This window comes from Canis lupus, chromosome 1 (genome assembly GCF_003254725.2).
Source record: "Canis lupus dingo isolate Sandy chromosome 1, ASM325472v2, whole genome shotgun sequence".
Taxonomy (NCBI): Eukaryota; Metazoa; Chordata; class Mammalia; order Carnivora; family Canidae; genus Canis; species Canis lupus.
Genome location: NC_064243.1, coordinates 42,484,182 through 42,505,399, shown reverse-complemented (window position 1 = coordinate 42,505,399; position 21,218 = coordinate 42,484,182). Strand labels below are relative to the sequence as shown.

The 21,218-nt window shown below is 36.6% G+C and overlaps 1 protein-coding gene across 18 annotated transcripts in view; it reads left to right on the top strand.

The window, feature by feature from the left end:
* Nucleotides 1–21,218, top strand: part of SYNE1 (spectrin repeat containing nuclear envelope protein 1) — a 449,297-nt gene that overhangs the window by 317,304 nt on the left and 110,775 nt on the right. For 16 of the 18 annotated variants that reach the window (XM_049113743.1, XM_035708408.2, XM_049113741.1 and 13 more), the window contains 7 exons: nt 3,222–3,378; nt 6,451–6,582; nt 6,784–6,939; nt 7,523–7,732; nt 13,767–13,868; nt 18,485–18,604; nt 20,290–20,490. In XM_049113743.1, the coding sequence (XP_048969700.1) occupies nt 3,222–3,378; nt 6,451–6,582; nt 6,784–6,939; nt 7,523–7,732; nt 13,767–13,868; nt 18,485–18,604; nt 20,290–20,490 (1,078 nt within the window). The remainder of the gene's footprint in view (nt 1–3,221; nt 3,379–6,450; nt 6,583–6,783; nt 6,940–7,522; nt 7,733–13,766; nt 13,869–18,484; nt 18,605–20,289; nt 20,491–21,218) is intronic. The other 2 variants (XM_035708419.2, XM_035708417.2) reach the window with 1 other exon arrangement.

The following is a 21,218-nucleotide window of genomic DNA, read 5'->3' as shown; positions in this document are numbered from 1 at the left end:
GGGTCCTGGGATCGAGCCCCATGTCAGGCCACCTGTTTAGCAGGGGAGTCTGCTTCTCCCTCTCCCTCTGCCCCTGCTTGTGGTCTCTCTCTCTCTCTCTCTCTCACTCTCACTTACTCTCTCTCTCTCATATAAATAAATAAAATCTCTTTAAAAAAGCTAACTTTGGAAAAGATAGATGCAGAGCCTTTTATTGTATTTTTTTTGCAGTTTAATCAATACTTATGAAATGTCCGTGACATATAACATCAGTGTTGACTATATGTTTGTATATATGGCTATGTTTAAGAATTAAAATGCAAGATGATAGAAATTGAACTACAATTCAATTGAAATAGAAAATAGACATGACAAAATATATAGGAATTAGGTTGTCATCAAAAAGAAAAATGAAACAAAAAGACAGCAGAAATATTGATAAAACTAATAAGTATGAATTTAAAAAGAATACAAATGAAAACTGTTATGACATCACTAGTCAGGAATTCCATAATCTTAAAACTCTAAAAATTATGTTAAAATATGAAGGAGTTTTCAAAAATCCTGATTGTCCATCATGCTTACAAGCACAGATAAGGCTGTAAATATGTGTGTCTGTGTAAATCCAACGTGAGAAACGCCATCCCTTGCATGCTGACTGAGTCAAGACGTGCCTTTGCTTTTCATTTTCTATTCTGTCTCCGATTCTTCTAAAACATTTATTCATTTTTCACAATTTTCTGAATATTTTTGCCAAATGCTATTTTTACAAAGAACTCATTCACACATTGCCTCCTCATCATATGAATAGTCACAAAAAGCAGCAGTAGGAATCTTCTGTGACTTTCTTGCCATGATATTTTTCTTTCCTTGGCCTTTAGCTTTGGAAACAACTCAGATGAAAGACAAACAATTATAAATTGCTGTTTCAAATACAAAAATATTTTAAAGAGAAATTCACAGTGCAATACTGCCTTTCTACACAAGATTCGCTTTAAAGACTGCTTTATAAATTTTATAAATTTTTAAATTTTTAGTCCAAATCTTTAGAAAATTCACCTGTAAATCTATTGATTAAAGTTCAACCATGCCTTTCAAGTCTCTGTGTAAATAAGCCAAACAAACAAACATAAAGTAAGCAATATCTAGTATCCAAAAGTAAAAATACATGTATTTTAAAAAGAACAAAATAACATTGCTAGGGGAAAAAAAAACAACCCTGTAGTCAGACTTCACCTTATTAGCTGATTTCTAAGACTATCAAATATGAATTGGTTTATGTAAGAAAACCCCTATGAGAGGGGCATGATTTGCTTCAAGGGTAGAAATTTAATATATAAAGAATAAATACTATATGATGTATAGAAGGTTGATGGAGGGATCCTTCTAAGATAAGGAAACTCAATTGGATATTAATTGATATAAATATCAAAGGGAAGAATATTTTTCCATGGGAAATAAAAGGCTTTGTTCTAAGTTAAGACTGATTTGCTGCTGGCATTTTATATGCATTAATGATTAAGTGTAAGAATAGAGATATTTAATATCCCATGGTTTTATACTAAAGTGTTATGTAAACATAAGTGAATTAAAAATACAGTCCAGCAATACAAATGACATCACAATAAAAAATTTAATTTCATAAGAACTTTAAAACTTTTTTTATTTAAAAAGATTTAAAAAAAAAACACAGAAAACTCCAGAGACTAAGATGACGAGCCAAATTAGAGATACTAACTTGATTTTAGCACTTTTCACTCAGTATCAGCTTTTAAACAATCCCTGTTGATACATATAGATCTAGTTCTATCATTTTAAGTGCTTAATGGTATCTTGTGAAAATAACTTGTTCACTCTTTTTTTTTTTTTTTTTTTTTTTTGCTGATGGGCATTTACCTTGCCACTTTTTAATTTTTTTTTTAATTTTTTATTTTTTCGCTAATATTAGCATCATTGAAGTTAGCCTTCTTGAGTGTCTTTAAGTGCACAGGTTGGAGAGATTCTCTACGTCGTATCCCAGAAAGTAGAATACACCACATTACAGCCTTATAGATAATTTTTAAAGGCTTACTTCAACAGATTTACCTAAAAAGCTATTGTATTCAATACTTATTCTGAGAAAAGTAGACGTTAGGGTAATGTATAGTTTTATCTGGCCAATGAACTTGTTATTTTTTTTCCACTTAAGCAAAAGTTCTGTCAAAATATTAATTACAATCTAATATGTCTTTCAGATGACATGGTTCTAATTAGGTCTTTTTTTAAAGGCTTTATTTATTTATTTATTTATTTGAGAGAGAGAATGCACAAACAGTGGGGCTTCAGGGGGAGCGAGAGAAGCAGCCCCCACCCCCACCCCCGCTGTCCCCCGCCCCGGGGCTTGATCCCAGGACCTTTAGATCATGACAGAAGCTGAAGGCAGATGCTTAACTGACTGACCCACCCAGGCACCCCTCTAGTTAGGTCTTTAAAACTTCTGACAAACTAGGATCTATTGGAACTTGGGTCCCCCAGGTTCGTTTTGTTAGGCCCCACCTATCAAGTGGCTATTATGTTCCAGGTAGGGTTCTAGGCATTGTGCATGTCTTCTCTACATTCTTATACTTCTGTAAGATAGACACTAGTTATCTTTATCTGAGGATAAGATAGTAGAGGCTCAGAGAATTGAAACAAATTACTCAAAGTCACAAATCTAATATGCTGGAGCAGAGATTCCAACCCAGATCTATCTCACCTCCAAAGCCATGGTCTTTCTCCGATGCTACCCTGCTGCCTTAATAAGGATGATACTGCAGTACCTTCCTTCCACCCTCTGTGCTTCTGTTCCATGTCCTGAAACATTGTAGCATTTTCTTTGGACTCAGAATGAAAACTCTCAATAGACTAGGTGGCATTTTTAGGTTTTTTTTCATTATTCTGTGGGCTGTTTGTTGATGGACACTAGTCTAATTGTACACTTTGTTTCTAAAAGTTATAACTATTTTTTATCTTTACTAGTGAGCTATTTTCAATGAATTGTTAAATTACTGTGCTCACAGTTCTTATACTTACAAGTAAGAATATATTTGTTTATGGTTAGTCTCAAATTTTCTATCTTAATTGATAGTTTTAAAGTTTAAACTAATGACTAAAATAATCTAGTTCCAATTTTGGAGGCCAGATCTAGTATATACAATAAATTACCTGGAACTTAACACCTTTTTGCACAAATTGTAAACTTAGATTATTTATTCTTCTAATAGCGAAAAACCTGATGTGTTATCCCAGGAATTGGGGATGGAAGGGGAGAAATCAGCTGCTGAAGACCAGATGAGAATGAAATGGGAAAGCCTACATCAAGAATTTAGTACCAAGCAGAAGCTACTACAGAATGTTCTGGAACAGGAACAAGAGCAACTGGTATCTGAATATTTTGATTTTATATATTAACTAATATAAAAGATATGTAGGTTATGCTAATGGAATGTAACTACAGTAATCTGTAACTTCATTATCAATTCTAAAATAACACATAAAGGAATTATTTATTTTATATTTTTCTTAACAAGCATATTTCATGTTTCCTTTAATAATTATGTATTTATGTGTGTAAATTTATTTGATTTCTAGATACCCTTTTTTTAAAGATTTTATTTATTTATGCATGAGAGACACACAGAGAGAGAGAGAGAAACATAGGCAGAGGGAGAAGCAGGCTCTCTGCAGGGAGCCTGATGTGGGACTGGATCCTAAGGCTCCAGAATCACGTCCTGAGCCAAAGCAGATGCTCAACTTCTGAGCCACCCGGGTGTCCCTCTAGATACTCTTTTCCTCAGAGTTAGTTAATATCTGATGAGATTTATTAGCATAAACCTAATTAGCAACCCTTCTTTTCTTCACAACCTTGAAAATTAAGGTGGAAGTCAAGAATATACACATCTAGGACAAGAAAAATTCAACAAATTTGGTTACTTTCTGGAAGTAAATGCTAAGTTATCTTTTTTCCATTACTATTTCCAGTATTTAATAGTTTCAGAAGATCTTAATGAGAAACATGTTGGGACCTCAGTGGATCTAAAAGGAAGGGGAAGCCAGTTGTCAGCTAGAATGGTTACTGGTCCATCTGTAGGCTTGTTCCCAGGATGGTAGGTACTGTGTGATGTTCGACTTGTTTCACAAAGCAAGCCAAATCCAGTGGAATCTAATATAGCAACAGAAGGGTCCAGGTAGATAATAGCTATTAGTTCACTGTAAGCAGAAGCTAGAGAACAGTTGAGTCAGAGGAATCGACTCTGTGGAGAGTTAGTGCATGAGGTGGAAACCCAGACAGCCCTCAGATGTTTATCACAGCTGTAACCTGGCAGGATTTTTTTTTTTTTTCCTGGCAGGATTTTGAAGACGGAACCCTAGTCCTGGGTCCTGGGCCAGCAGTGCTTTTCTAGGCCATTCTGTGACCATTGTACAATCAGAGTAAAGTCTAGGTCCTTAGATCTGGGGAAGCTGCTGTTCCCACTGATCTGACTAGGACTAGCTTCTGGGCTGGGAGAGGCTGCAACAGGAAGTGAAACGATATTAGTAACTGGAGTGCCTCTGAGGGGAGAAGGCAGGAGATGGCAAGGCAGGTACTATAAAACAGATACAGCTTGCCAGATACCTGAAAAGGAGACAGGCTGATGGTCACAGTGTGTCTCCTTATCTGTGGGGAACCATGCATTAGTGCTCTAGAACCATGCATGTCTATCTCATTTTACAGACTCTTGTGTCATGCCACCCTTTCTCACTCCTCTACTCTGGCCAGCAGCCTTCTTTTTTGGTGTCCATGTGAATAGTCACCAGCACTGGCTCTGGGGATCATAGAGCACTCCATTCTTGGAGGTAGTTATCCCAGAATCCTCTTCTACCCTGGCAAGTGGTGCCTTAGAGCTTTCACGTGGACCTCCGACCTGTTTGAATTAATGCTTCTTCACATCCCTGATCAAACATTTCTGACTTATAGCCTGAATTCTTGATTTCTGATGTAGAGCTCCTGGACTTGAGCACTACCTCACCTTTATTTTACAATGTTCCCCATGCCTTTGACTATAAGGGATAGTTCAAGTCCTAAATCAGGGACTGCAGTCTTTTCTGATTATCCTAAGTCAGATAAATCCAAGGCATTCTTAGTAATATTTATGTTTACTTACTATTCTATATTCAGTAAATGCCCAAGTCCTGGATTCCACCTTTGTCCATCCAGCCTAAAGCATCTGCATGGTTCACCCAGGACTCCAGACTTCCTGCGTGTCTCATCTATCACCCAGTCTTGTCTCAGAGAGCTACATTTTCAGTCAGTGCTGTGCTATCATCTTGACATCCTCTTGTGTGAGCCTGCCAGAAAAGCCCTGCCTGCTCTCACTGACATTTCATACTCCCTAGACTGTTAAAGTTTAGGTTCAGGTCCATATTTTATTGCCTTTGGAATTGGAAATGGAAAGCATTCATTAAATGTTCTTTATTTTATGGCCTTTTTTTTTATTTGAGTACTTTCTTTCCATAATCACTGGCCACTTATAGAGAGTGCACCCTTGGTAGTTTTCTTCTTTTTGGTGTGAAGAGGTGAGAGAAAAGGTGAGGAAGAAACAGTGTGGCCTTGAGAGTTTCCAAGAAGAAAGGGATGATTGTTTAGTGAATGTATTTTGTGTTTAGTGAATATATTTTGTGTTCTAGGTGTTATTTCTAACAACACTGTGGCGAAGTTGACATTATCTATATCTTTATTTCTGAGAAATTAGGCAATCATGGTAGGATCTGTAAGCAGGAATTAAAAAAGGAAACAGAAGTAAAAAAAAAAAGTAGAAGGCTATTGTAGTGGTGTAGAATTTGAGGTGGTGGATTTTAAAGAGGTGCTGTATGGTGGGTGTTCTAGCTCCAGTGGGAAAGGAGTTGTTTAGAGAATAATGAGTAATCAGCCTGAAAGGCAAGGTGAGGATGAGACATTTTATAAAGTATAAGACTCAAACATTTTATAAAGTATAGCACTCAAACTTTTGAATGATGTTTCCAATCAAGTTTAAGCGATATCCTGGACCTTATCAGGGAGACACTGTGTGTGCCTACAAGAGTTTAGGGGAGGTTAGGTGAATGAAGAAAGCATAAGGATCAGTCTAGATCTGTTATCTAGGATGGATGATTTCATCAAGGGTAGTCTAAAACCAAGAAGACAAGTTGAGAGGAAGGCTGTGATAGATTTCAGGCATTTTTCCCACCATGTTTTGCTGTTGTTGTTGTTGTTGTTGTTGTTGTTGTTGTTTAGTCCATCAGTAGAAATATTACTCTTGCTGAATTTGGTCACCATGTTTAGTGGACATGATATGTTGAAGAGGTCATATTTCTCTAGAAGAAGTTTTTATATATGGATAGTTTTTCCAGCATCTACTTCACAGTATAATTCTAAATGATGAAACCTGAACATAGTACATAGGCTCTTAAATAAGTGCCCCTGTTTGCCCACAGCTATACAGCAGGCCAAATCGGCTCCTGTCTGGTGTGCCACTATACAAAGGGGATGGGCAGACCCAAGACAAATCTGCAGTGACATCTTTGCTGGATGGATTGAACCAGGTCTTCGAAGAGGTTTCATCACAGGTAGGGCTGCACTCTTGGTTTGCTCATGAATCTTGGTCTCCATTAAGTTGTTCTACCTCAGGTCATGAATGGTTGAGGTCAAGCACAAGTGATTAGCCCTGAAAGGCAGAGCCACTGGTCCCTGGTATCTCATCCTGGTATTTTTCTTTGATTCTCGAAAGCACTATAATTAATTCTGTGTCCTCCTCTCCTTTTTCTCAGAGTGGGGGGAAAAAGAGGCAGAACATTCACTTGGAACAGAAGTTATATGATGGGGTGTCAGCTACCTCCACATGGTTGGATGATGTTGAGGAACGTTTATTTGTTGCCACAGCACTTTTACCAGAAGAAACAGAAGCTTGCCTCTTCAACCAAGAGGTAAGTTTGGCAGCTGGTGTGTGTGAGTATGTAATATTAGAAAGCACTTTTAATTTTGGTGTTGGATAATTAACGTATAAGGAAGGTCACACATAAAACAGTTCTAATAAAGAATAAATTAGGCATATTTCCAAGCAGCATAATGCAGAAGAGAACTGCCTGATGTAAAAAGCTCCCAGAGATATTAATGTTTTGCATTTTTGTTCTCTATCTTATATATGTAGCAGGAAGAAAAAAGTGGAGGACTCTTAGTAGAAACTTGTTGTGTATTGTAAATTTTCTACATATGAAACATAGCCTAAAAAATATTGTATGACTTTTAAATAGCCCTTTACAAAGTCTCATTTTTCACTGAATACATATTATTAATATTAGCTAATAATGTAAAGTTTCTGAGAAAAATATCTCCAGTATCAGCTTCCCTAATATTTATAGAAGTGAAAGTGGGTCAACTTGCCTGATGTATAATTATCACTGAAAAGTAGGAGAGATATAGTGGACTTTCTATGACAAAATGAGTTGATTTGTATATAGACTCATGGATCTAAGCATTGAAATGTGCTTTCTCGTTTATCAACCCTAGACTCTTGCCAAAGATATTAAGGAAATGTCTGAAGAAATGGATAAGAACAGGAACTTGTTTTCCCAAGCATTTCCAGAGAATGGTGATAACCGAGATGTCATTGAAGACACTTTGGGTTGTCTTTTGGGCAGGTTGTCCTTGCTAGACTCAGTAGTAAATCAGCGCTGTCATCAGATGAAGGAAAGACTTCAGCAAATACTAAATTTCCAGGTAATACATCATCAAGAGATGTTTGATCATTCTCTAGCTATAGTCAGTAATAAGCAGGATGTCTTACTGAGGTATGACATAGACCTATTTTTTTTTCCAAATATGCAGTGAAGAACAAGAACATTACAGAAAAATAAGGGAATAGAGCTCTAGGATTAGGAAACTAAGAGTTTAACATTCCTAGAAATAGAAAGTTGAGAAAACCAACTAACCAAACTAAGGGATGAATATAACTTTAAATTTAACCTATAAGTCATGATTATAATATTTAATTGATAATTGGAATTTAAAACATATAACCAAAGTTTATTTAAAACAACTAAAGAAATATACAAGTGCTATAATACTCTAGAACCCTAGACTCCATTTACCAGGAGCTATTAAAAGTGACTATGGCCTACTTACTTCTATCTCTGTTAAAAATGTATGGCATTGAGGTACCTGGATAGCTCAGTCAGTAAGGATCCAACTCTGGATTTCAGCTCAGGCCATGATCTCAGAGTTGAGAGATCGAGCTTCACATGGGGCTCAGTGCTCAGCATGCAGTCTGCTTGGGATTCTTTCTCTCCTCTGCTTCTCTCCCACTTCACTAAAGAAGTAAATAATAAATAAATAAATAAATAAATAAATAAATAAATAAATAAATAAATAAAATCTTTTTAAAAAGTTTATAGCATGACTTCCTAACTCCTCAGACTTACTGCCTTTTAGCCCTAGACTAGAGTTCCATTGCCAGCTGAGTAATTGTCTGCCTATGAAACTTTTCCTTAGACTATAAACTTCAGCAAGTGCAAAAGCCACTGATAAACTTTGAGTTGATTTCCATTTCTAATAAAAAGCATCTTTTGGGAATACGTAAGTTTTAATTGAGTTTCATTTATTTATTCATTTTTTTAGAGGAGGGCAGACAGATGAGGAGGGGGCAAAGGGAGAGGGACAGAAAGACTCTTAAGGAGGCTCCACGCCCAGCACAGAGCCTGACATGGGGCTCAGTCTCATGACCCTGAGATCATGACCTGAGCCAAAATCAAGATTCAGACACTTAACTGACTGAGCCACCCAGGGAGCCCCTAATTGAGTTTTATTTTTAAGAAACCTGGATGAGGGATCCCTGGGTGGCGCAGCGGTTTAGCGCCTGCCTTTGGCCCAGGGCGCGATCCTGGAGACCCGGGATCGAATCCCACGTCGGGCTCCCGGTGCATGGAGCCTGCTTCTCCCTCTGCCTGTGTCTCTGCCTCTCTCTCTCTGTGTGACTATCATAAATAAATAAAAATTAAAAAAAAAGAAACCTGGATGATTTATAAATTACATAATTAAGGCTAAGAGTTTGATATAAAATTTTGATTTGTAAAAAATACTGTTAAAGTGTCAAATGTAATATCAGCCAAGATAAGAGGAATTTTCTAGGTATTCACCTACAGGGACAGATTATTACTGCCTTTCAGTAATTTGTATTCTTAAAACTATAAAAAAAATATGAGAAAATTTTGTGTATCATTTTTTATTCTCAAAAAATTTTCACCTGTATTATTAATCTTCACAACATACTTCTTAGCTAAGCATTATTCTCATACTCATTTTGCAAAGTCAGAAGAACAAAAAAATTAAGAACAGTTTCTAAAACCAGCCCTCCTGGGTTCAAATTCTGGCTTTGTCATCTACTGCTATATATGCTTAGCTGCTTCTCTGAGCCTTAGTGTCCTTGACTATTAAGTCACACCCATCATAATTGTCTAATGGGGTTTGGTGAGGGTAAAATTAGTTAAAATGTAGAAGATACTTTGAACAGTGCCTGAAACATAGTAAGCACTCAGTAAGTTCTGTTACTGTTATTGCTATTAATGGCAGTATTCATGATAACACATATAAAATCTGAAATCAATATGGAGTTTAAATTACTTCTCTAAGCTAATTCAACCATCAAGAACTAGAGCCAGGATTTGACTCAAAGAATATTTTTATATTTTATATCATTAGGGTGCTCACAGTGGATATGGAGAATAATAGACCCCTTCAAGATGTATTTTGAAGACAGAGTCGATAGGAGCATTATTTATGTGTGGCTTAGAAATGGAGAGTGAGAGAAAGGAGCACTGCTGAGGAAGTCCAGAGACCTGGACTGACAGGGCTGGTGAAGAGCAGTGCTGTTGACTAATGGGCAGGGCTGAGCTGCTGGCTGGACAAGCATATGCCATAGAATTAAAATACTCAGGTGAATAGCCGCAGTCTACATTTGAGTATAAAAGACTGGCTTTGAGGAATGGCCTGGACTAGATATTTGCATTTGTATTGATTATGACATGTAGGTCATAGAGAGGAAAATACATTTCACTTGGAATCAGAAAAGCTGGGGTTGATTATTTGGATATTTTGTTTTGGATGCAAGATCTGATTGTGTGTACATGTATACACCATCCATCTATAATCGGCAAAAGTGTTGTGTAATTTATGGAAACTTGTTTCATTACTCTAAAATGCACTTGCATAAAATGCACTGAGTTTTAACAGTATTCTGGTTGGTTTATCAGCCATCAATGAGGGGGGTTAAAAGTACAAATGTGTGTATCACTTGGAAGCATATTTACCTTTTCTTTTTAATATTTTTTTTTTTTTTTTCAATTTTTATTTATTTATGATAGTCACAGAGAGAAAGAGAGGCAGAGACACAGGCCGAGGGAGAAGCAGGCTCCATGCACCGGGAGCCCAATGTGGGATTCGATCCCGGGTCTCCAGGATCGCGCCCTGGGCCAAAGGCAGGCGCTAAACCGCTGCGCCACCCAGGGATCCCATATTTACCTTTTCAAATTGCTTTTACTATGCTAGTGTCTAAAGTACTTTAAAATCTTTATTGGTAATTATAGCCAGTCAGAGTAAAATATGAATTAAGCATGAATAAATAAATACTCTGGAACTGATTTTCTCTAGAGGACCAAGAGAAGGACATATAATCATGAAATTCCCTTTAAATCATGTTCCCTATTTTTTTCTGCCAACAAGTTTCTGCCTGTTGGTGGCCAGCTCACGAACAACAACTGACATTTCAAAATGTTTGTGTTCCAATTTAATTGAAAGACATAGTTCCAAAGTTAATATAATTAAAGGTCAAGTCACCAACCATTTTATTTTACTTTGCACCAAGCACCTGGTATGCTGTCAGTGCTCAGTAGATAATGGAATGATATGCCTTTATCTTCCATTTTACTTTTGAGTATTGGCTTTTGTCAGGCTGTTAATGTTGTCCTATACCCAACAGACAATCTGCAAGAACATGTTGATGGTATGTAAATGTATGTTATCTCCATGGAATCACAAGTTAATCATCAACTATTCTATTTTTTTTTCTATAGACTTAACCTCAAATAAATTTACTAGACATTTTTATAATTGACTATTTTATTTAAAAACTGAAAAAAATGAAAGAATTATTTATTAAGTGAGCGAGGCAGCACAGATGATTTTAAAACTTGAAATGTTATGTACCTGTTATGTACCTTATATGTACCTGTTTTTTAAAAAGCAAGAATCCTGCCTCTCTATGTCCTACAAGCAATGCCAGTGACCATATGATAAAACTTGTGATGTCTGATATGTCTGTGATATAGAGATGCCTTAATTATCCTGCTGTATTGCATGTGGAGTGAGAAAACCAGCTAAAGTCTTTGGATTTTCATTTTTAAAAAAATACCAACATCCATGGGATGCCTGCATGGCTCAGTCAGTTAAATATCTTGACTTCAGCTCAGGTCATGATTTCAGGGTCCTGGATTTGAGGCCCATGTCAGCTCCCTGCTCAGCAAGGAGCTGCTTGTCCCTCTCCCTCTACCCCTCCCCCTCACTCATGTTCCTGTATTCTCTTTCTCTCTCTCAAATAAATAAATAAAATCTTTAAAAACAAGTTAAAAAAAAAACAACATCCTTATGATTATTAACACCTCTTCAAGGTCTCTTATTTAGTAATTTTTAAATCAATCATATTCTCTGCTTTAGTATCATCTTGACTGGCCCCTCTCAGTAATTAGTGAGGCTTCCAGAAATGTGAATTCTGTTTTCTATTAGCTTTAGTACAATATAATTAAGACAGAAAGTATGTTTTGAAAATATAAAGATGATGTACAGGGAGTATCTCTACAATCTTCATTTCTTTTTTCTCTTTTTTTTTAGATAGTTAGTTTATTTATTTAAGTAATCTCTACACCCAACATGCAGCTCAAACTCAAGACCCTGAGATCAAGAGTCTCATGCTCTTCCAAATGAACTATCCAGGCACCTCCACAATCTTCATTTCTAACCCGCTATACTATTTAGACTTATTTACTCATTTAGATTAACTGAATTAATGTTATTCTAAATATATATAGCTAATAGAGACCTTTTCTTTTGAATCTGTTCAAATGAATGGGAAACATCTTTTCCCAGGCATACAAACAGATAAATATGTCATCATCCTAATTGCCCACATGGCCTCACCCTGAGCACAGTTGAATAATACAAACATTGCTATAATTCATAAGTAAAAACCTTGCTTCTGGCATCATTTTTCCAGGGCTGTTACAACAATTTCCTAATGAATCCACAACTAGGCACAGACTGGTTTGGGTTTTGGTTAGTGACAGTTATTGCCTCTTTGGATCGTATGCTTTCTCTAATGTTCATGTGCAATTTTTTCTTTTTCTCTTTTTATTTTGCTGCATAATCCACTCACTATTTTCTTTTCTAGCCTTGCATTTTGTGTCATAAGGCTGGCACACATCCTTAGAGATGTTTTTTTTTTCTTCCTTGTTATTAACTTTCTCCTTATGGACAGATTTTTACATCTTGGTGATGTATCCTTGTGTATATAACATCAGTCCCCAGCAAAGAGGATGTGATGAGTCAAAACTTCAGCCTCTGTTGAACAACCATCCCATCGTTGTTGACCAAGAAGTAGAACTTATTTGTGACATTTCAAGGAGGAAAGCTAGGAATTATAGCATTCAAATTTTGTTCCAGTTCATTATTTCTTGTAGAACTGAGGACCAACATTCTGATATTTAACTTTCTTGTTGTATAAATGTAACTCAACATACATATTTAGACTTTTAAGTGAGTAATCTTTTTGAACAAAAGACTTTACTAAGGTCTTTTTATATTGTCTCATCATATGTCTTTGGTTGTCACGGATAAAATTTATTTTCTACACTTCAGGGTGGCTCTTTATAAGCTTATGCAAATTCTCTGAAAAAAGGAGAAAAAAGGAAGTATAGGAGAGAGGGAATGAGGGGAGAGAGGAAGAAAGGAATTATATTAATGTTAAGAATCCCATTTTTCATTAAATTTAAGATGCAGTTTTATTTTTTTAAAGATTTTATTTATTTATTCATGAGAGACACACACACACACAGAGGGAGAGAGAGAGAGAGAGGCACAGACACAGACAGAGGGAGAAGCAGGCTCCATTCAGGGAGCCTGACGTGGGACTCGATCCTGAGTCTCCAGGATCACACCTTGGACCAAAGGTGGCGCTAAACCGCTGAGCCACCAGGGCTGACCCTAAAATGTAGTTTTAAATAAAATTTGGACATATCAATAAAGTAAAAAAATAAAAAAAAATTTAAAAATAAAGTAAAAAATGTAAAATAAATTGAAATAAAATAAAATAAAATAATCACATTTTTTCCAAATAACGGTAACAAACTTAGGTTGTTTTACTAAATAGAAATCATTAATGTAATATTTCTACTGCAGTGTTTAAATATGCACATTTATTTCCCACAGAACAAGAAGATTAGGGTGACTAGTACTGCCTTTTATTTGTATGCTTCATCACTATTTGTATTGTGTTGGAAATACTTAGTTTAATAAATTCATCAAACATCAATTTTAACATCTAGGTAAATTGTGACCAGTTCCTTTTCCCTTTTCCTGGGACAATATTGTTTCTCCTGGACACTAAATTCCTACACCTATATTTTATTTCTAAGAATGTGTGTTATTTTTACAACAATTTGAATTCCTTGTTACACATGTTGAATCTTCCTACTGCTTTCCTCTTTAGAATGATCTGAAGGTGCTGTGTACATCACTGGCTGACAACAAATACATCATTCTACAGAAACTGGCAAATGTGTTTGAACAACCTGTGGCAGAGCAAATAGAGGTATTTACAGTTGCCTTTTTCCAGAAGAACAAATGCATAGAGTAGATCTGATTTACTAGGAGATTTGAAATATTATATAAAAGATTCATGGCTTACTATAGCATTTTAGTTTGTCATACATTTTGTCTTTAAGTGCCAGGTTTGAGTGACTGGCCAGGTGATATGGAATCCATCACTTCTTCCTGTACAGAACCAGGAAATAGGAGATGGGTAAAGGTGTCAGTGACAGATGATGACTTGAAGAAGTTTGCCACTTAACACTGAGATTAGACATGAGCCTCAGTGACATATGACAGAAAGTCAAATTGTCCTTGGGCAATACAGATGAAGCACTGTGGACATTCAGAGGAGGAGCAGACTGCCTCCAGCAAGGGTATGATCAGAGGACATTTTGTAAAGGAAAATTTGAACCAGACTGAGAAGTTTGGACACACAGAGACTGGGACAAGAACAAAGGCATAAATGTCAGACCGTTCAGAGCACTTCCAGAGAATATCAAGTTATCCTATTTGGGCGAATTTATGATGAATGAAAACAATTGAAGGGACATGAGTTTGGATGAATTTGAGGCAGCTTGCAGGGCCTTTTGAATGTCAGAGAAATTTGGACTTCATTCTACAAACCAGTGTGGTCTCTAAACTTTATTGACGCCATACCTCCTTAGTTAAAAAAATAAGCATACACAAGTATATGGATATTTACTTATTTATGAATTAGAATCAGGTAGTGTTATAAAGCAAATACACAAAAATTCAGAAGAATATGATTGAACATAAATGAAATATGTAGTGTTTCATCCTCACAAATCATTTCATATACTTTTGGGTGTCTGCACTTGACCACTGGGAATACAGAGTCAGTAGGGATGTTTGAAAGCAAAAATGTTTCTGGATGGTGGACATGGCAGTGCCAGGTTAGGAAGCATCATATACCTCAAGAAGCTTCACATAGCTGCACTGATGAGAAGGAATGAGAATTCTAACTTGTGTGATGTCATTGAAAACAGGGAGGAAAGAAGTAATGGGAAGGATGTTACATATAGTATCTCCTGTTTCCCAAGCTAAGTAATTATGAAAAGTATGTGTTTTAGAAATAGAATTTCTTAACCTAATTTCAGCAGACCTCTAAGGGTTCTATGAGTAGACTATAGAGAATCATCTGTGATAGAAATCCCTTGAAATATTTCTGAAGGTAGATATCTAGATCTATCTATCCATCCATCCGAAAGATCACCTAAAATAACTTGCAAAATTGTATGTGAATGTATATTTTTTTTACCATAATTTCATCTGCTTTTTAAAACAAATCCCTCATTTCCCCCAAATTAAAAAGCATTCTTCTGTGTCATATCTTCTACTTGAAGGAACTTTTTAATTTTTACTTTTTAATTTTTGCCTTTTAGCATACCTGACTCCAAAAAAAAAAAAAAAAGAGATTTCAGCAGCTATAATGATGTTTGCCTTGATTTTCTAATGTGAAATATAGGATATGTATGATCACAAGTAACATTTTTACTAATTATTAACTAGTATCACTAAAGTGAATCCCACAGATAAAAATAAATAACTAGACTATTTCTCTGAATAAATGGAAAGCACCAAAAAAAAATTTTTGCTTTTCCACCTCAACCCTTCTTGGGTTAAAAGGTAATAATAGGGGTTCCCTGGGTGGCGCAGCGGTTTGGCGCCTGCCTTTGGCCCAGGGCGCGATCCTGGAGACCCGGGATCGAATCCCACATCGGGCTCCCGGTGCGTGGAGCCTGCTTCTCCCTCTGCCTGTGTCTCTGACTCTCTCTCTCTCTCTCTGTGACTATCATGAATAAATAAAAATCTTAAAAATAAAAAAAAAAAAAAAAAAAAAAAAAAAAAAAAAAAAGGTAATAATAGCAGAAAGCATGAAGATGATATCTCTCAATATATTCATCTTTTGAGCTGTGTCATTCTGATTTAGAATAGACTTGTCTCCACAAGCTTGGTGCACAGGTGACTTCCAGGGATGCCCTTTACCACTATTCTGAGAATTTCCATCACTTTTCCCTCTGTTGGATCTTCTCTTTTTTGAATCTCAAGTCTGACTTTATTGTATTGCTTCCTTGTCTTGTTAGTACATATCCTTACTAAGAAAAGATGCATGCTAGATGTATTTTTTTAATATTTTGCATATCTTAAAAGGTCCTTATACTATGCTCACACTTTATTGATAACTTGGCTCACTATAAAATTCTTGGTTGGAAATCAATTTTCTTTTTCTTTTTTTTTTTTATTTACAATAGTCACAGAGAGAGAGAGAGAGGCAGAGACATGGGCAGAAGGAGAAGCAGGCTCCATGCACCAGGAGCCCGATGTGGGATTCAATCCCGGGTCTCCAGGATCGCACCCTGGGCCAAAGGCAGGCGCCAAACCACTGCGCCACCCCGGGATCCTGGAAATCAATTTTCTATAGAGTTTTGAGGCACCTGATTGTTTTCTATCTTCTGGTGTTGGCTTGAGGAATCTAAAATCATTCTAATTCCCAGAGGTATCCCAGTGCTCTGAAATTTCACAGTGACACACCTTGGGAAGGGGCTATTTTATCCACTGGACTGGAAGTGTAGTAGGCTATTTTGATTTGGTAGCTCTCCTCTTTCCATTTTGGAAAATTGACTAATGGATTAACATTTTTCATTCCTCCATTTTATCTCTCTTTCTGGAACTCTTTTTAGGCAGATGTTGGATATTCTGGTTCAGTCTTCTAATTTTTTTATTAAAAGATATTTTGCTCTATTTTTTGGAAGACTTCTTGATTTCAACTGTAAATTTTCCTACTGAGTTTTGCATTTCTGCTCTCATTTGTTTCATTTTCCCTGAGCTCATTGTGGTTCTCTGAATGATCCTTTTTTTGTAGTATCCTGTTCTTTTTCTAATAGATGCATTATCTTTTGTAATCTCTCTGGATATATTAATGATTTTTTTGGCCAGAGTTTTATTTTTCCTATATAGTCTGTTTCCCTTCAACTTGCTTTTATTCATTTGTTTTAGGCTCCATCTTTCATGTTAGCAACTTTTCTGAGATTATGGAAATTCTATTGTTGTCTATTCACATTTAGAATGGAAAACTAAACCGCTGAATGGGAACTTTGTGTATGGATGTGGCTTGATGGCTTTGAGATTTACTGAATGTTGGGCCGTGTGGGCTATTTGTTGGAGAATTCTTGTATCCAGTTTTTAGGTTTTTCTAATGGTCTTTCTACATTTTTTTTCTCTTCCCCTGTCTGGAGACTAGAGGTCAGGCTGCACTACTCTAGAATATGTCAGAGGGGCTCCCCATTTAGCATTCTGTGGGCATTCAGTCACATATCCCTTATTTTCAGTCAAGTACTCAAACTCACAACTATGTGGTACCCCTCAGTCCAGAGACTATTTGTTTTACCTTCTTTAGAAAATAAACTCTCCATCTTTCCTAGAGAAGGAAAAAAGGGCCATGTGGAATGAGGAGGAGGCTCTGGAAATTTCATTGCTCTTTAAACAGCTTTTTATCAACCCTCCTTATTTGGTGCCCCATCCCACCCACCCAGAGTGCCAGAGATTCCTATTGCTATAAGTCGGGTGATGTAGCTCTCCCATTAACTTAGGATTCAGCTTTCTCAGATGTCTTAAGTCAGTTATCCTGCATGCTTCTGAATTCCAGCTTTCAAAATTTTGTTGGTATTGCCTTATTTCCCATTTCTTTGTCCTGGTAGATTTATGGGCAGGCGAGGGGCACCAAAAAACAAGCAAACAGAATATTTACTGTAGTTGTAGTAAATGACTCAGGAAGGAGAAAATAAGACACATGTGTTTCATCTGCCATCTGGAGCCCATGTTCTTTTCATCCTTCAGTGCAACTAATGTTGTGTTTCTTCCAAAAGTCTGCTTTAACTGCTCCAGAATCCACTGCTGTCTCTCTTCTCCAAACTCCTCTAACAGGGGTAAGTTGCATCAAGTTGAGTATGTCATTGGATTCATCCTTGTTTTGTGTTGCTCTGTTTACTCTGACTTCCTAACCAGACTGTAAGCTCCTTGAAGGCCAGAGTGAGAGCTTGTACTACTTCTATAGAATTCACACTGGGAAAATGAGGCATAGTGCCAGCAGCTACTTTAATTGTTGATCACTTGCTTTTCTATTAAACAAAGAGTGAGCTTTGTTTGACGATGCTGTGAGATATTTTCCTCTTACCTCACAGAGAATCTCTCTACAAGGATGCTCAAAAGGCATATCTGGAAACCAAAACACGTTCCCCTAGGAAATCTCAGGAAAATATCTTTTCTAACCATGTCCTAAAGTCATGCTTCTTTTTCAGATCTTGCTGTTTATGAATTCCCATGTTTGTTTAAGGAAGCCACTGTCCTCCCAACCCTCCAAATGAAGTCCCTCCTACCTCCTTTCCTGTAGGGTAGCCAATTGTGGTATAATAAAGGACCTCTTTCTCTTTTCTGTATACTAGATGGTCATGGTTTTTATGTTGTATTAAAATGACTCCTTTTGTAGGCATTGAAAGTACTTACTGTGGAGAGAACAAATAGAGAGACCTAGTAATCACATTTTGTGTGGGAAATTGTTAATGGGAATTTTAATGAAATATCATAAATCTTACATAGGCAATACAACAGGCTGAAGATGGGCTAAAGGAACTGGATGCAGGAATCATTGAATTAAAAAGGCGTGGTGACAAGTTGCAGATTGAGCAGCCTTCCATGCAGGAACTGTCCAAACTTCAGGTACAGTTTTCTACCAATCAGCTTCAATGATACATCCTAACTAGAAGTCAAGAGAAATTATTTTCTTTATTTTCTTGGTTTTTCTCTATACAATTCATGTCATTTAGATCCTAATCTTTATTCTAAGTAACACTTAGAGATTTTTCTGAAACTTTTACCAGGTTTAATGTGATAAAATAAATTGTATTCTTAAACTTCTAAGATTTTTTTTCTGACATTTACTTTATTATTATTCTAGTGGTTAAGCATTATTATATATATGCCTTTAGTTGTCGCATATTATTTTCTACTCCAGAAAACATAATAATTATCACTCCTATCTAGAAGAGTTAAAAGAGAGACATCTACCCTGCATTGTAGTGGACCTCAAAAAACCTTTTTTTTTTAAGATTTTATTTATTTATTCATGAGAGACACACACACAGAGAGGCAGAGACATAGGCAGAGGGAGAAGCAGGCTCCATGCAGGCACCTGAGATCACACCCTGAGCCAAAGGCAGACGCTCAACCACTGAGGCACCTAGGCGTCCCTCAAAAAACTATTTTAAAGAAAAAAGGCTCAAGCTAATATTTTTTTAGAAAGTAGTTTTTCTCTGGTATTTCAAAACCATAGTTAATCTTTCCAACATGTCTGGATAGAAGAGGGACACAGTGTCAATACCAGAACAAAAGAAAAAAATAAACTAGAAGGTAGGTGAAACCTAAATAGATTTCCCAGGATCCTTCAGGATTGGGAAATAAGTTGGAGTTAATTTGCTTTCTTCTACCAGGCTGCTAGGCAGAAATCCAATATGGGGATGTAGGGAGGAACTGGGATATTAGACCAGCAAAATTTAGCAGCTGATAAGCAACATAGGTAAATTACATTAAGAAAAAATTGTGTACAGTGACACACACATGTTAAGTTTTCTCTGCATTACAGAGAACCATTGAGGGATTAATAGCATAACTTCAGCACAAGGTCACAAGTTCTTCCTTTTGAGAAAATAAAATAGCCCTTATTTTTAAAAGAACATTTTTATTTTAACTGTCTCATTCCATTATCTAACATTTCACAATGTCATGAGCCCACTGCCCCCACTTTGCACTTAGACAGTTTTCCAACAGTGCTTAAATGTCAGGTGGAAGAGTCAAACGTCATAGTTGTAAATGGGCATTAAAGTTGAACTTTTCCAGATTGAACCATTTTGACCTGCTAAACCTTAATATGATACATTAATCAGGTCCATATGGTTCAAATAAATTTTGTGTTTGGTGTATCATCATCTCCTAAAATGTCTTTCCAGTTTAAATAGTTATTTACTTATTCCACCACATTTGGCAAAAACATTGCCTTTTTAAGTCTTAAGGCATTCTGCTCACATTAAACTCCTCTGTTTCTCTAGATCTTTATTTAGGGAATAGTCCAAAATCTGACCATTATTTAGCAGATAAAATGTGAAAGATACTATTCAGTTACTCTAAAATTATGTACATATTAAGAACATAGTAAAAATTAGAATTACACTTATATTTCCCTCAGCCCATAAACAACTTTTCAACATTTTGATCCCATATCCCACCATAAACTCATCTTTACCTGAAGGAGTGTTCTTGGTTGGGTCATGGGTTTGGTAGGTAGTATGCTTTTCAGAGGAGAGCCAACATACTAATTGAGAGTGAGTATCACTGTCTCTGTTTTGTAGGATATGTATGATGAACTTATGATGACCATAGGCTCCCGGCGGAGTGGTCTGAACCAGAATCTTGCACTGAAGAGTCAGTACGAAAGGGCCCTGCAAGATCTGGCTGACCTGCTCGAGACTGGACAGGAGAAGATGGCAGGTGACCAGAAAATCATTGTGTCTTCCAAAGAGGAAATTCAACAACTACTTGACAAACATAAGGTAAAGAGAAAGAGAGGGGGAGAGAGAGAGAGAGAAAAAATAGTTGTGAAAGCATATTCTTAGTTACTGATATGTATCTACATGGTAAAACCCAATATTAATCTTTTATGAGTCCCTCCTTGAATAAATTACTCTTCAAAATGGTCAACAAATGTCTCTTCAAACCCATAGACATTAAATAGCACAGAAAAATTATAGAGGATATGTTCCTCTAATTCTGTAAGTTGAATACAGAGGCATTTGGTGGCTCAGTCAGTCAAGCATCCGGCTCTTGATCTTGGCCTACTTCTTGATCTCAGGGTCATGAGATTGATCCCTGTGTTGGGCTCTATGCTGGGCGTGGAGTTAATTAAAAAAAAAAAAAAAAAAAAGAATAACAACAGTCCCAGTAATATTAGCCAGGCTTTTCTTCATCATTTACTGCAACCAAAGGGAAACTTGGGGACTTTCTTCAAAGTGCCTGGCTTCCCTCTTAACTCTATTTTGATTTGTCTTTGGGTCTTTTATGCCCATTTATTCATCTAGTTCTGAGTATTCTCTCTGCCTTTCTTTGTCCTGGGTAGCAGCTGCTCGCCACGCCTTAGGAAAGCAGAGCTACCTACTCAGCTGTGGGACTGGGTGTCTATCTCTTATGTCCATCACTCAGCTCTTCTGGCCTGTAAGCACATGTTCCTCTGGTTGCTGTAGGATGAGTCCTTTAACTATGTGATCAAACTAGTAGGCCTGAG